Genomic DNA, 14,301 nt, shown 5'->3' with positions numbered 1-14,301 from the left:
TTAGAGAAAGTATTTTCTCATAGAACATAAAAAAATATTAATTTTTAATTTTTAAAATTATTTCTATTTCTCTAAAAAAAAAAGTGTTTCTCTCAAAACGCTTTTCTTTGCTCTCGATGCACATCTGGGACTATCACCAGTTAATTTTTGCCACCAATTAAACTGTCACACCGGCATCTATCTAGGTGAACCGAACAATGGTGTAATGGTTCAGTTAGACTCCCAAGACAAGACGATACTCACCCGACTGGTCATTACGAACGTGGCCCCGCCCATGACACAATTTTCACAGCGAAAGCAAAATCCTGACATGAGAGCAAGAAATTGCATCGAGAGCAAAGAAAAGCTTTTTGAGAGAAAATGTTTTCACACTGATAGAAAAAAATATATATTTGAGGTTTTTTTTCAAAGTATTTTGAGAGAGATTTTTTTTCTCAGAAATAATTTTAAAAATTAAAAATTAATATTTTTTTATGTTCTATGATAAAATACTTTCTCTCAAAACTTTTTTTAGTCTCAAATATTATTATTTTTTGCTATCTCTCAAATATTCTTTTTTCTCTCATGAAATGCTTGTTATCAGTGTGATAACTTTTTCTCTCAAACGTTTTTTTTTCTCTCAGATCATTTATTTTCTCGCATGTAATAAAGACACAATTCTAGCTCCATAGTGGAGTCGTAGGCGGAGGAGAAGAAGGAGGACGATGTTGTTCGGCCACATGAGACAGATGATGTCACGCGTGTCACAAGTGTTTTGGATTCTAATGAACGCATGCACACATGAGGCATTTAAGAGTAGTCTATATGGAATTTTTTATTTTTTTTACTTTTCGTGCAGTATATTTTACATGTTGAGGGTTTCTCCAAAACAAACTGCATATTTTTAAGCTATGGTGAACTACTTTAGTTTGAGATGATTTGGCATTCAGGAGACGTCTAACGGCCTCTGCACTTAGGACCATAACCTGCGGCGTGTTGTAACTTAAAATATTTTCGTAATCGCATAGATGTCAGCTGTCTGTCCGTAATAATAACATGTTTGCCTGGTGCTAAAGCCAACGTTTAAAACCAGTATTTCCACAGACTTCTCCCTGCTGAGCGTTAGACGTTAACTTAGAGCAGAACGATGTGTGGAAAAGTCGGTTTCTTGGTTTCGCCTCAAGCAAAACATTTGATCTTGTATTTGACATCTGTATGATCACGAAATATATTAACCCGTTTGCTGAATAACAGACAATAAAGTTTTGCATTTCCCCTAACGGAATAGGGGTCGCAACGTTGCTGAATCACGACCACCACGGCGGAAAATGCGGCTAGGAACTACTCAACAGCGCGACTCAGCAACTTGGGGAAGGAAGTCTATGAAGGACTACCACTGGACATGTTTCCGCCAATAACAAACCAGCTAGCTTGTAACAGGCTAAATGTATTGTTTGCGCTAGCATTCAAAGTCTATTCCAAATATCTAAAATAGTAAGGTAATGGTCATTCTGAAGTGGGTTTAATAGAACATATCACACAAATGCCACAATGGGTAAGTGCTTACGTCGTCGTTAATAAACGTGAATCATGAAAGTAATTATTCCGTCTAATGTTAGCTAAAAGGCTAACGCTCTGTCGGTGACATGCTCCTTCGGCAACTAGTCATGTTAGCTTGATAACGAGTATAGCTGTTGGTAAATAACATGTCCTGAGACTGTTTGGTTCTGTTTCGTTTTGTAGTCAGATAGCTCGTCTATTGGTGAACACTTGACCTAAAGAGAGCAGCAACTGTTTTCAGCTAATTTCTTGACCGGGGGATCTACTGTACTGTATCTCTTGGTGAATTAATTATGCATAACAACAGGCAATATTTAGTAGTGTTGAACATGATAGTTTATGTACAGTTAATATAAAATGAGATTGCCTTAACCACCACCAGCAACCACGTCAAATAACGTTGGTTACGTATTGTAACCCCAGACATGAGTATAGGCGTATTGTATTACCGTACAGGTTATTGAAGTAACGTTAGTGGTAAATGGGATGTACATATTTTAATAAGATGTGTTTCTAATGTTTTTACAATGTTTGTCTTACGTAAATATGACCGCTGTCATAACAATATACTTGTAACATAACGTTACTGTGTAACACAGGCTTTGGTTTTGTTGGATTTATCGTTTAATTACGCAGTTTGTAAATGCATTTATTTATCCGATCCCATCTTCTAGGTTATTATATTTTATTTAGACTGTCTGTGTATTTTTTAACATTGTATTTTGCTTTAAGATTTCGGGATACATGTGAACATTTTTCTTTATTACCGATTGTGTATAATAACGTAATGAGCAGGCACAAAAAATACAATTAATCAGTCCTTTATTCATTCACACCCAGATTGTCTTAAATCCGCTGATCTCACTCACTTTAGACTACACTGTCACAAAGATTAATGACAGCCTAAATCCTGACAATTCCTTAATGAGAATACAGGGAAATTGGGATTAGATATTTTATGTTTACACTCTGCTAAATAATGATTAAAGCTAGGGAATGCAAGTTATTTCAGAATCGTTTTTTGTTATAGTTGTTGAAATTGTCTTTACATATTGACAGCAATCAATAAATCCTCCTCTCTATGCTCTGTGGGGGAATAAAAAAAAATCCAGTGTGGCTAGGACACTTATTTAATTCAGTCCAAATGAAATGATTCACCTGCACACACACATTTACTGCACGTGAAAATGTGTTTCGGGGGAGTGGCTTTGAATGGAGGGAGGAATGGAGATTAGAAGTGAGGGGGTGGGATTTTTTTAGATTGGATACTTGTCAGAAGTCTCTTGCTAGTAGATGGCTACCCCGGCTTAAGACTAAGGGAAATTGAAAATTTCAGTTTGTATTAGGCATAGCGATTTAACCACAAAATTAAGCATTTGGAAACGAAAACTGCAAGACAAATTTACACAGAGCTTAACATTAGTGCATATTTCTGTTTTGTCTTTGAACAGATCAGCACACACTGCAGATTTGCAAAAGGAAGATGTTCTCAGTGGCTCACAAGACAGTCTTTGTGGTGGACCATTGTCCCTACATGGCAGAGTCAAGTCGTCAGCAGGTGGAGTGTGATGTGCTGACAAAGAGTCGAGGTCAAGGGGTTATTCCGCTGGCCCCTGTGTCCAAGTCCCTGTGGACCTGTGCTGTGGAGTGCTCTATGGAGTACTGTCGGATCCTCTATGATATTTATCCAAGGGACAAATTGGTTAGCTTCCTGTTTATTTATTTAATTTTATACTCGGGCTGAAAAGTTTAAGCTAAAGCTGTTTCTCCACCACTTAAGTCTGCGATGCAACTAAACAAGTTTAATTTTGGAAATTGTTGTAAAAAGACAGTTAAGGTCCCTAAGTGGAAAACCTAACGTATGAGATATGCTTAGAAATTTTTAACCAAAATAGTTACAGTGAATCAATGACATCAACACCGCCATTAACATTTTCTGCCACCTCCTTTATTTTACAGGTTAATTACATTGTGAGTGATTCAGAGTTCCACATCTTGAATAGCTGGAGGCGGGAAGACCAGAGCACTCATGAGGTAATCCTCTGCCGATAAAAACTCACACAGTAACAGTTATTACACCAGTATGACTGTTAATGCACCGTATGTCTCACAGTGACTATCATGTCATTTTTAAGCTGTGTTGTCAGCAGCTCAGATTTTCCACCTATTGGAGAGATGCAACTTTTCCAATGAAGATCATCGTTACCGCATTTTTGCAGAAGTCTTCTCCACAATTACAGTTGCGATGTGTTTATGCAGCTTCTCTTCCTCTCTGGCAGCTCATGTCAGCTCTGGCAGCTGTAGGGCCACCCAACCCACGTGAGGACCCCGAGTGTTGCAGCATCCTGCATGGGCTGGTTGCTGCGGTGGAGTCGTTGTGCAAGATCACAGAGTTGCAGCACGAGAGACGCACCGCTCTGATGGACACCGCTGAAAGAGTTGCCAATAGGGGTCGAATTATTTGCCTAACCAATGCTAAAAGGTAAACACACAGCCATTGGCCAGATGTTGATAGGTTCTGCTAAAATCAGTTTTTCTAGTGCTTACACTTTGATCACCTCATTTACTTATTTTAATGATTCAAAATATTACAAACACCTTACAATATAGTGCAGTCCAATTTAAAACTTTGTATTTTGTACTAATTATCATATTAGCATGCTAACACACTAGACTAAGATGGTGAACATGGTACAATTTACACTTGCTTAGCAACAACATGTTAGCCTTAGATATAAATCATATGTCATTATATTTCCAATGTTAGCATTGTCATTGTGAGCATGTTAGCATTGTTGATGTTAGCATTTAGTTCCTAGCATTGCTTTACAGCCTTTTAGAGCCGTTAGCATGGCTGTAGACCCTTAGTAATAATGTTTAACTCAAGGTGTATTTTTCTATGATATAAACATTTAAAAACAGCTATACCTGGAAACCATCTACTCATATATATGACCTACAAATTATCTTTACAATCAATAAACGTTGAGAAATGAACTGCCTACCTAAATGTTTGACAACCTGCACACTGTCCCACTTCATGCACCCATGTTCATCTACATTTGTATTTTTGCCCTCCATTTTCCCAATCTTTATCTAATCTTTTGTTAGACATTTTATAGATTAATTTTTTTATGTATTCATTTATTGGACTAATTTAATAATAGAATAGATTTTTTTTCTCACAAATTCCAAGCAAATGATTTCCCATGGTTAGTGATTCCTATTTGTGGATCTTGAATCTATCTGTAGATCGATTTGTAGATGTGCTTTGTGTTTACCAATCGTGATATATATTTGTGACTCATTTGTGTGTGCGTTTACAACGATAGTGACATGAATTGAGCCCTAAACTGCCGTCACTGTTTCGTACTTTACATGTACTGTATGTGATGGTCTTATGGTCTTAATTTAGACTATTAGTTGCTATTTTAAGGTCTTGGTATGTGTTAGATCATTTAAAACTGTGTTAATGCAATGCTCTTCTTGTGTTTTGTCATACAGTGATACTCATGTGCGCATGTTGGAAGACTGCATCCAGGAAACTATTTTGGAACAAAACAAGCTGGCAGCAGGTTCAGACAGGTCGGTGTCAGATAATGTAAAGAAATGTCACTCACTGTTGATAATTCTTCCACACTCGAATGCCTACATGGCATACACCACAGTGTTTTTGCAGCAATTTGTTGATGTTTTGCAAAAGGTGACAAATGACTCATATATTTGTTTTCTTACTTCTAACTCGTTGTTTAGGCTGATGGCCATCCAGCAGTGTGACCTGGTTCTAATTCACATCCACCCACAGGGCGAGGACACGCTGGTGTCTGATCGACCGAAGAAAGAGGTGGGTTCTAACAAGCAAGTTTGGGGCTCGGCTTCCTGAAAACCAACCTCAGAGCTTTCACTCTCTTGGGTCATAAAGATGAATCTTAGAAAGGAAGACTTATTCATGAGGTTGTGTGAAATACGTTACAACAGTTAGTTCTCACTGCAGTTCTTCTCTTGTCATCTCAGATCTCCCCTCTGCTCACCAGTGAGGTTCACAGTGTTCGTGCAGGGCGGCACCTGGCCACCAAACTCAACATTCTGGTCCAGCAACACTTTGACTTGGCCTCCACCACCATAACAAACATCCCCATGAAGGTAAGAGGCTTCTGGCCCTTCGCCTGGGCCTTCCACATGCCTAGCTAAGATTAAAACACTTTAACTCTTAAATAGTTTTTTCTTTTGTTAGTACAGAAATGCTTTCATGTCTAGAATGCAGTGACCACTCCTTCTTTTTACTTGATTGATTGCTTTGTTTTTGTTTTTCTCTCACATTTCACACTTTTTTCCCCCCGCTTGCTTAATCTTTATGTAAGCCCTCCCTCACCTATAATTGCTCATGAAACTTATATTTTGTTTACCTCATCTGCATGTTGATATGACTGTGAATCTGCTGCTGGTTTCATGCTGTATTTTCTGTTTTGCTAGCCCACATTAAATGTTTGCGACCAGGTTAGTACTCTTATCACACACACATCAAAGTGAGGAAGGGTCAGAGTTTACACCACGTAGTGTGCAGTATGTGTTTTTAGCTCTGCCGATGCAACAGGCTTACCGTGTCATTCATTTATTTTGATGTGACAGTGGGTCAACAGATTTGCTAGTGAGGCTCCAGTAAAGGATGGGCAACTCTGGTCACATGTGGACACCCAGGGAATGCAGAGTTTGGGGTCTGTTGGAAAAGCCTGCACACCTGGCGTTCACTTTCTTTTTTTTATTAAATGATGTAATAACTGCACTGACTCACCATTTGTTTTAATAGAATTCAAATTGTTTGGGAAAATCACTTTTGAGATAGTGTTTCAGTCAAATTCTGATTTAAAAAAATGCAGAATATTACTGTTAAAAAATTTTTATGTCCAAAAACATCCGTGGCCAGCGTTGCCTCTTCTCAATTATTGAATACTTTCAGTGTCTGTTAGGTGTTTACACCTTAAAAGTTGTTAAAACTTTCCCCTGGTCTCTGTTTTCCTCCATCAGTTCCCGCTCATCCCCCCCTTGAGTGTCTTGGTGTGTTTCATTGTTCTGTCTGGATAACTAGTTTGGTTTTTTTTAAACGTAAAATTTCTGATTCCGCCGTTAGCTATCCTAAAACTGCTTTTCCCCCCAAGTGTAGAAAGTTGTCAAATTCAAAGCTTGTGATTAAAAAGTTTGCCAGGTCCTATATTTGGGCTTGGAGCCCAAACTATACATAGCTGGTTTTGTAAGATTGAGAATCCATGATTCATGTTGAACCAAGTGTAGGCTCAGTTTTGTGTGAATTTAAGGACATGTGCATTAAGCACTAGTATCTGATGTGAATAGAAGAAAACATGCTTGAGTAAACCAGAGCAAACCTTTTTCTTTTTTTTTCTTTTTTACTTTGACCATTATGAGTTACCCTTTGGAACATGAAATCAGCAGTGTTAATGTGTGTTTGTGCCTGTGTGTGCATTAGTTTGCGCATTTTAAGAGCTGACGTCATACTATATTTGTTATTGTCTCTGCGGATGGACAGGAAGAGCAGCACGCCAACACATCAGCCAATTACGACGTTGAGCTCCTGCATCACAAAGACGCTCACCTGGAGTTCTTTAAAAGCGGTGAGTACGTACACTGTCAAAGTATTTCACAGGTATTTGAAATCCTCAAACTTTGCTCTTTAAATAAAAATAAATGATTGCTCTCATTATTTATATTATTTTATAAGCACCATGTTAGGAAATCAGTCTGCAGATTGATTTTATGCATGCTTGATATATTTGACCCATTTAATGTATTTTATCATCAAAAACCTCAAAACACCTTATATGTTGTCTTTGTGTTATGTAGGAGACTTGCATATGGCTGGCACCAGCACTCGAGAAAATGGACTCAAAGAGACGATTACGCTGAAATGGTGCACTCCACGAACCAACAGCATAGGTTGGTACAGTCAGCTGAAGTTTGTATTAGTTGTTGTTTAATTTGAAGGGGTCTAAGCTTTAAGGCATTACATTTTCAAAAATGTTTAGTATGTAAACTACTAATACCTGGACAGGTGACACAATTTTCTGAATTTAAATATTTTATTTATTCATTTACGATTTCAGGATCCACCTTGAATTGTGTGACACAATTTTCTGTGTTTGAATTGTTGATTCAAAATATTGATGGTGATAGTGATGATCAATGATTTATGAAAATGAAAAGCATCAGATCCTGAAATTTGAAAAGCTGAAAGAAACAACTGTTGAAAAATTATTATTTGATTATCAAAATAATTGCTGATTAATTTCCTGTCGATTAATTAATTGGTGAAGCTCTTTTTTTCACATACAATATTAGCCCTTTTTGGAAAATATTCCTATAGGCATTAGGGATGTATTGTGCAAAATAGAACTGTGATCTTCGATGCCTGATTTATTTTATCTAATTGTGTTTTTATTTTTTGTTTTTCAACTCAGAGCTGCATTACTGTACAGGAGCCTATCGTATCTCCCCCACAGACGTAAACAGTCGCCCCTCGTCATGTTTGACGAACTTTCTCCTTAACGGTAAACCATTATTTTAATCCGTCCTTTGTCCAGTTTCCTTGCCCTGAATTGATCTGCAGACTAATTTGCTTGGCTTTGTCGGTTAACTGCTTCTCTTCCTGATTGTACACAGGTCGATCGGTGCTGCTGGAGCAGCCGAGGAAGTCGGGGTCAAAGGTCATCAGCCACATGCTCAGTAGCCACGGAGGCGAGATCTTTCTGCACGTGCTCAACAGCAACCGCTCCACCCTGGAGGACCCGCCCTCCATCAGCGAGGGCTGTGGAGGCCGCGTGACAGACTACCGCATCACTGTACGTTCAACACCAGCTGTGTAACAATAGATGTCAACGATCTTTCACTGGGAGCTGTTTTAATTTTACATTTCTATTTCAGGACTTTGGTGAATTTATGAGGGAGAACCGTCTCACTCCAGTTTCAGAGTCTTCCCACGATCCCTCAGGGAAGCTACCAGCTGAGAGGGCCAAAGCTCAGCTGGAACGTCACACTCGATACTGGCCAATGATTATCTCCCAGACCACCATCTTCAATATGCAGGCAGTGAGCATCACACAGATACTGCAGTTCTACTGGATTTTCACTCTGATTTGCTTCTGCCTTACTTAGATTTCTATCTAGTGAAGCTTCTATCACACTCTGAAATATTTGCTTGTTGCTCCCTGATGATAATATCGGCAACTAAAAGATAATCTGCCTACTGGTTGTTTCTCAAGTATTTGGAGCGTGCTGTTTTCCACGTTTCTATGCCTCCATATTGGCGTCATCATTCATTCCTGTGCCTGTGTGTCTTCCTCTTTTCCTCCACTAGGTGGTGCCTTTAGCTAATCTGATAGTGAAAGAGTCTTTGTCTGAGGAGGACGTTCTGACCTGCCAGAAGACGGTTTACAACCTTGTAGACATGGAGAGGAAGAATGACCCTCTCCCTATTTCCACCGTGGGATCCAGAGGCAAAGGCCCCAAGAGGTATTTAAAAGAAAAATAAACATCTTATATATTTTGTTTACCATCAGAAATGAGCATCAACATGACAATTTCTGAAAGTAAACACTCAGCTGTGTCATTGATGTTCATGCATCGTTGTTATCACCAGAGATGAACAGTATCGTATAATGTGGAATGAGCTGGAAACATTAGTGAAAACTCACGCTGGCGACACGGACAGACACCAGCGGGTACTGGACTGCATCATTGCCTGCCGCAGCAAACCCCCCGAGGAGGAGGAGAGGAAGAAGAGGGGGAGGAAGAGGGAGGAGAAGGAAGACAGGACGGAGAAAAATGGCAGCAAGGACACAGATGACAAAAGCTGGCAGGACTCAGAGAGGTCAGTGGATGTTTATCTAATCATACATCCACATTTGAGGCAAAAAATATCTTTACTGTGGTCACTAAATGTTCCGTTCGTCTTTTTGTTTTTAACATGAAGACTAAAGGGTTTGCTGGATAAAGAAGATCAGGAGTCGGAGGTGATCAAGGATTCCCCGGACTCTCCAGAGCCGGCTAACAAGAAGCCGCGCCTGTCCACAGAGGAGGTTCAGCCCCCAGATAGAGCAAAAGGTGCCAAGCCCCATCATACTTTTTTGCTTGGAATAGAAACCACCCCAAAAGTACTGCAGTCATGAAGAAATCATTGACAAACTGCCAGATAAGGGCACATGACTGCTGCTGACTGTGGTCATGGTCACTCAGGATTTTTAAGTGTTTGAAATTGAAGAACTTTTAAGAGCTTTTTAATACCACAGAGAAAGCAATTTAATACTTGTTTCAGTGGTATGAAAGAAACAGTGGAAATGATAAAGCCAACAGTTATTTATTAAGTACATGAATGTATGTATTTAAATATGTATTACATTTTTTTCAGTACTTCCCAGCATTATATAACAATAATTCTTTAAAGTTATAAGTGGCAGAAGAGCTTTAATAATTATCTGTATATGAGCCTGGACTAATGAGAGCCTTTTCTGGCAAACCAAATGATGACATCACTCGAGCCCCGCTGGGTATGTGTGGTTTTTATCTGTGGCTTTGTCTCACGTTTGCTGCAGGTCCTGTCTCACTCCTGACCATGTGGACCAATCGCATCACTGCAGCCAATTCCAGGAAGCACCAAGAGTTCGTTGGAAGAGTGAGCTCCGTCAACAACAAGTTTGAGTTGTACCAGCAGCTCAAAGATGAGAATGGGTGTGTTATTGTGAAATATTTGTTACTTCATGGGTGTAACATTGAATGTATCAAAAACGCATGCCCACTTCACAAATACATAAAAGGCAAAAAAGAAAAATTTTAACAATATGTATCAGTCTTTGCTTTTAAGTTTATAGACAGGATCACGTCTGAAAATGTATTTGTAATACATCAAACTTGACACTTTTCCTATTTACAGAATGGATGTTCATGAAAACGGCAAGGCCTCCAGATGATGTTTCTACGGATACATTGCTTCACCCCTGCCAAGGATGAGATTGTGGACCAGTGTTTTTCAGTCAGATCTTATTCTCCCAATAAAAGGACATCAAATGAAATTGACCGTGAACTCTAGCGAGGAATTTATAAACATTTTTACCAATGATTTTGTAGATATACTGTTCACATATTGTGTAACACAATAAAAGCTGTCAATAGAAAATTTTGCTGTTGGCTTTTGCACAAAGTATATTGAATGTGGGAGTGATTTAACTTTGATGTCTTGTGTCATTGACTTGAACTAGAAAAAAACTTAAGAGTTGAGAGTGCTTATTTGTTTATTATAAATTATATACATACACTATATATCTAAAAAGTTGTGAAATAATCCAAAATATCAACAATATAAAGTGTGTCACAGGCCATTTTTATTTGTAACAGCAGATTGTATTTTGTTAAGTGTCCTCCCTCCCCCCAAAAATCACCAAATAGGGCAGAGCCAGTTATGGAATTGCCTGTTGCTTTGGTTTGTTGCTGCAGTGCTCATTTTGGCCACAAGAGGCTGAAGTGCACCGCTACACCATGTTCTCCACTGAACAAAATTATAAACACAACGCTTTTGTTTTTGCCCACATCCATCATGAGCTGAACTCAAAGATCTAAGACTTTCTCTATGTACACAAAAGGCCTATTTCTCTCAATTTTTTTCGTCAAAATCTGCGTTAGTGAGCACTTTGCTGAGATAATCATCCACCTCACAGGTGTGGCACATCTGTGGCCTTTTATTGTGGCCAACCTAAGGCACCTGTGCAATACCCATGCTGTCTGATCAGCATCTTGATATGTGTTTAGATACAGTCTATGGTTTAGAGTGCATGAAAGAAAAAATAAAGCTCACCTGGAAGAAAACATGACAGAAAATAATGCTGACTAAAATTTCATCTGCCAAAATGTTTATTTTAACCTGTTTTTACAATAGGTTTTTACAGGAAAAAGGAGAGGAAACAATTTAGATCACTTTTTTTTGTCACTTGCCTTTCAGGGCTTCTGCAGCCCTGATAACAATGCGTGCAAAGGACAGTGGTAAGGGGAATGGTGTGCGTTCGCATTGAAAATGTAAAATACACAAACAACATTAATAGTTGTGAATCTGAATCACCTTTGCTTCTGTGCAAATGGAAACTGAGTCATGCAGGAGATTTTTCTCGTGTTTTAGATACATTAAAAGTCATTGTGGGGGACGAGGCTGTAGTGCCTTGTCAAGCGCTTCCCTTCTTTGCTCACATGGATGTTGCTCCATACTGACTATATATTTATTTATTCAGTAATTCCTAGAATATATTTAGGTTTTTGTTACAAAAAGCAATGTGTTTGGATGAAGACTGCTTTTAGTGCTTGGGTTCACAGACATGTTCACATGAATCAAACATTAAAAACTAGTGACGGAAAAGCAGTCCAATACTTCTCATCTGTGATCCTGTGCCACACATTGGCCACATAATGGGGAAATAAGGATCAAGATTCTGCATTCCTCTGACATTAATGAAGTGCTCTCAAATATTGAAAGAGGAACTAGTGCTTGGTGCAAACGTAGATGATGATGCTTTGATAAACTAATGTAAATACTGGATTTATAACATTGGGTGTCTCACGTTGCCCATCAAAAAAGCCAAGCAGAGTAGGTAAAACTGGTGTAAATGTCATCATACAAATTACTTCTTAATGTGGTCAATGACACTTACTGAGTCATTAACATTTAGCTGAGACATTACACACTGACAGTTGGATCGTATAAAAGTGTAATTGCTCAGTCAGTAAATATGAGGTTGGTGACACATCTAGAAACAGCTGAGTAGACGGCATTTTGTTTGAAGGTGGCGGTGACAGTAGTGCCTTTAATGTGGAGGTCAGACATCATCACAATTGTCTGTTAGAGGTGGATGAGAAACAGATGGGAGGTTATAAAGTGTTGGTTTGGCAGTGTGGTGGCCTTTTATAGGCCCGTGATTATAAATAATGTGACCCATGAAAGAGTAAATGCAACAACTCATTACAAATGAAAAATATAAGTTCCATGAATGCAGTAAATTATCAATTTAAATATAATGATCAATTGTCTGGGCCTAATTTGTCCATTCTTTCAGCTATCCTTTCACTGATAGGCAGTCATAAATAGTTGGTTCCCTCACCAACAAAATCTAACAACTGTTCATTGTATTTAATCACCAAACTTAAAGCTGCTATACTAATATTTTTAATATTAACAATAATCAATAGTGATGGGAAAAGTCACTCTTTTGAAAGACTCAAGTCACCAAATCCCGTTTATTAAAATTAACTAATCTGTTTTTGTGTCATTTCGTTCATTTGAACTAGGCCGGTTATTGCCGCAGCGCAGTTCTCAAACACAGAAGGCTGCCTGGCTTGCTCTAATGGACAAAGTATAATGCACAAATTCTCATCTTGATCTTTCTCTGTCATGGTTCTATAAAGCCCCATGGAGCCACAACCAAATTCAAACCATGTAAAAACCACAGAAATATGTTGTCAATATTCAGACCTTGCAGCTGCTGTGTAACGAGTGAACGTAAGAGTCCAAGACTATTCACGCATGCGTGAAAATGAACGAATTACTCACTGAGACAACCCGTTCCTCCTGAGTTACATACAAGATTAGGTCAAATGAACGAAACGTTCTTTGAACGACACAACACTAATAATCAAATGACTATGCATAATGTGAAAGGGGTTGAACATAGTGACAAACTCACAGAGAATTATCACACAGCTCTGCTGTTCCCCTCAGCATAATTGAGTATTCCAACATCTTTCAGCTCATTGTTTTTGGTTTTATGGCTCACGCGTTACTGTTTTGGTTCAGTGTCACCACTTTCATTAGCATCAATACCAGACGCAGGTATGTAGCAGTTTTCAGCAACAACAACAGGAAAAAAAAAGACTCTAAAAACACACTGTGCTCCCCTGTTCTACAGAACACCAAAGGTAGATAATGCTTCATTCATGCAATGTTGGCAAAATGGGAAGAACAGCATAATGTCAAATTATTCTGACCTTGTACATACACTACTCCAAGATGGTTACCCCCACTGCTAGCCTTTTAGTCACATCATTCGCTAGTTTTGCAGTGTTTCTAACATATTCAAAGTGGTTTCGCTAAGTGAAATCGCAGACAACGAAACAATGTATCGCTCCATTTATAATAACATTAGTGTTTATAGGGAATTTTCTTTAGATGGAACTGCCAGCAATGTTGGCTATGCAGCCACTTTGCAGTTTGTTAACACTTCCGTAGTTCTTCTCAACAAGTCAGAGACATTCGGAATTACAACTAGGAGGATGACAGGAACGTTTCGTAACTTATTATTAATGTCTAAACAACATGACTTGAAAGCGGCAATAGACAAAGTCGGTGACTCGCAGGTAAACACAGTGGAGCATTTAGCTGCTAATGACCACATATACAAAGCTAAAAGGGAAATAAACAGCGGATGCATCATGTGGCCAGAAACATGACACCAAGTGAACACTAATGTTGCTCTGTATCTGCCTGATAAGTAAATAAGCAAATGTTTGCTAGCACGTTTGTCATAGCAACTTAAAGGTGTGATGTGTGCATCTTGTTTTCGCTGTCTCCAACTGTCCAAGTAAATGCAGGTTTAAATTACTTTTTAGTTTGTGTGCTTTCATCCACTTGATTTATAATGCTTAATGTATTTCTTCATGTGATCCTCGACATAAAATACAACTGTTGTTGTTTTTCATGTCACTCATGCTTCTCATGTT

At 38.6% G+C, this 14,301-nt stretch overlaps 1 protein-coding gene across 2 annotated transcripts; it reads left to right on the top strand.

Moving 5' to 3' along the window:
* Positions 1 to 812: 812 nt before the first annotated feature.
* ints13 (integrator complex subunit 13) lies at positions 813 to 10,747 on the top strand. Of its 2 annotated transcripts, XM_038739055.1 has the most exons (18): positions 813 to 1,534; positions 2,991 to 3,241; positions 3,499 to 3,573; positions 3,819 to 4,021; positions 5,044 to 5,124; positions 5,293 to 5,383; positions 5,554 to 5,682; positions 6,013 to 6,036; positions 7,082 to 7,166; positions 7,396 to 7,488; positions 8,010 to 8,099; positions 8,212 to 8,390; positions 8,473 to 8,637; positions 8,906 to 9,060; positions 9,188 to 9,418; positions 9,521 to 9,651; positions 10,140 to 10,275; positions 10,478 to 10,747. In XM_038739055.1, the coding sequence occupies exons 1-18, from the start codon at positions 1,531 to 1,533 to the stop codon at positions 10,512 to 10,514; spliced, it is 2,160 nt and encodes a 719-aa protein (XP_038594983.1). In that variant the 5' UTR covers positions 813 to 1,530; the 3' UTR covers positions 10,515 to 10,747. The 2 variants fall into 2 exon arrangements, with proteins under 2 accessions (XP_038594983.1, XP_038594984.1); XM_038739056.1 differs by lacking the exon at positions 6,013 to 6,036 and having other exon boundaries at positions 817 to 1,534.
* The last annotated feature ends 3,554 nt before the right edge of the window (positions 10,748 to 14,301 follow it).

The sequence above is a fragment of the Micropterus salmoides genome, unplaced genomic scaffold (genome assembly GCF_014851395.1).
Source record: "Micropterus salmoides isolate LMB-PRFRI ecotype aquatic unplaced genomic scaffold, ASM1485139v1 Ms_hic_scaffold_23, whole genome shotgun sequence".
In the NCBI taxonomy this organism is placed as follows: Eukaryota; Metazoa; Chordata; class Actinopteri; order Centrarchiformes; family Centrarchidae; genus Micropterus; species Micropterus salmoides.
This window is presented reverse-complemented; position numbering and strand designations above follow the sequence as displayed.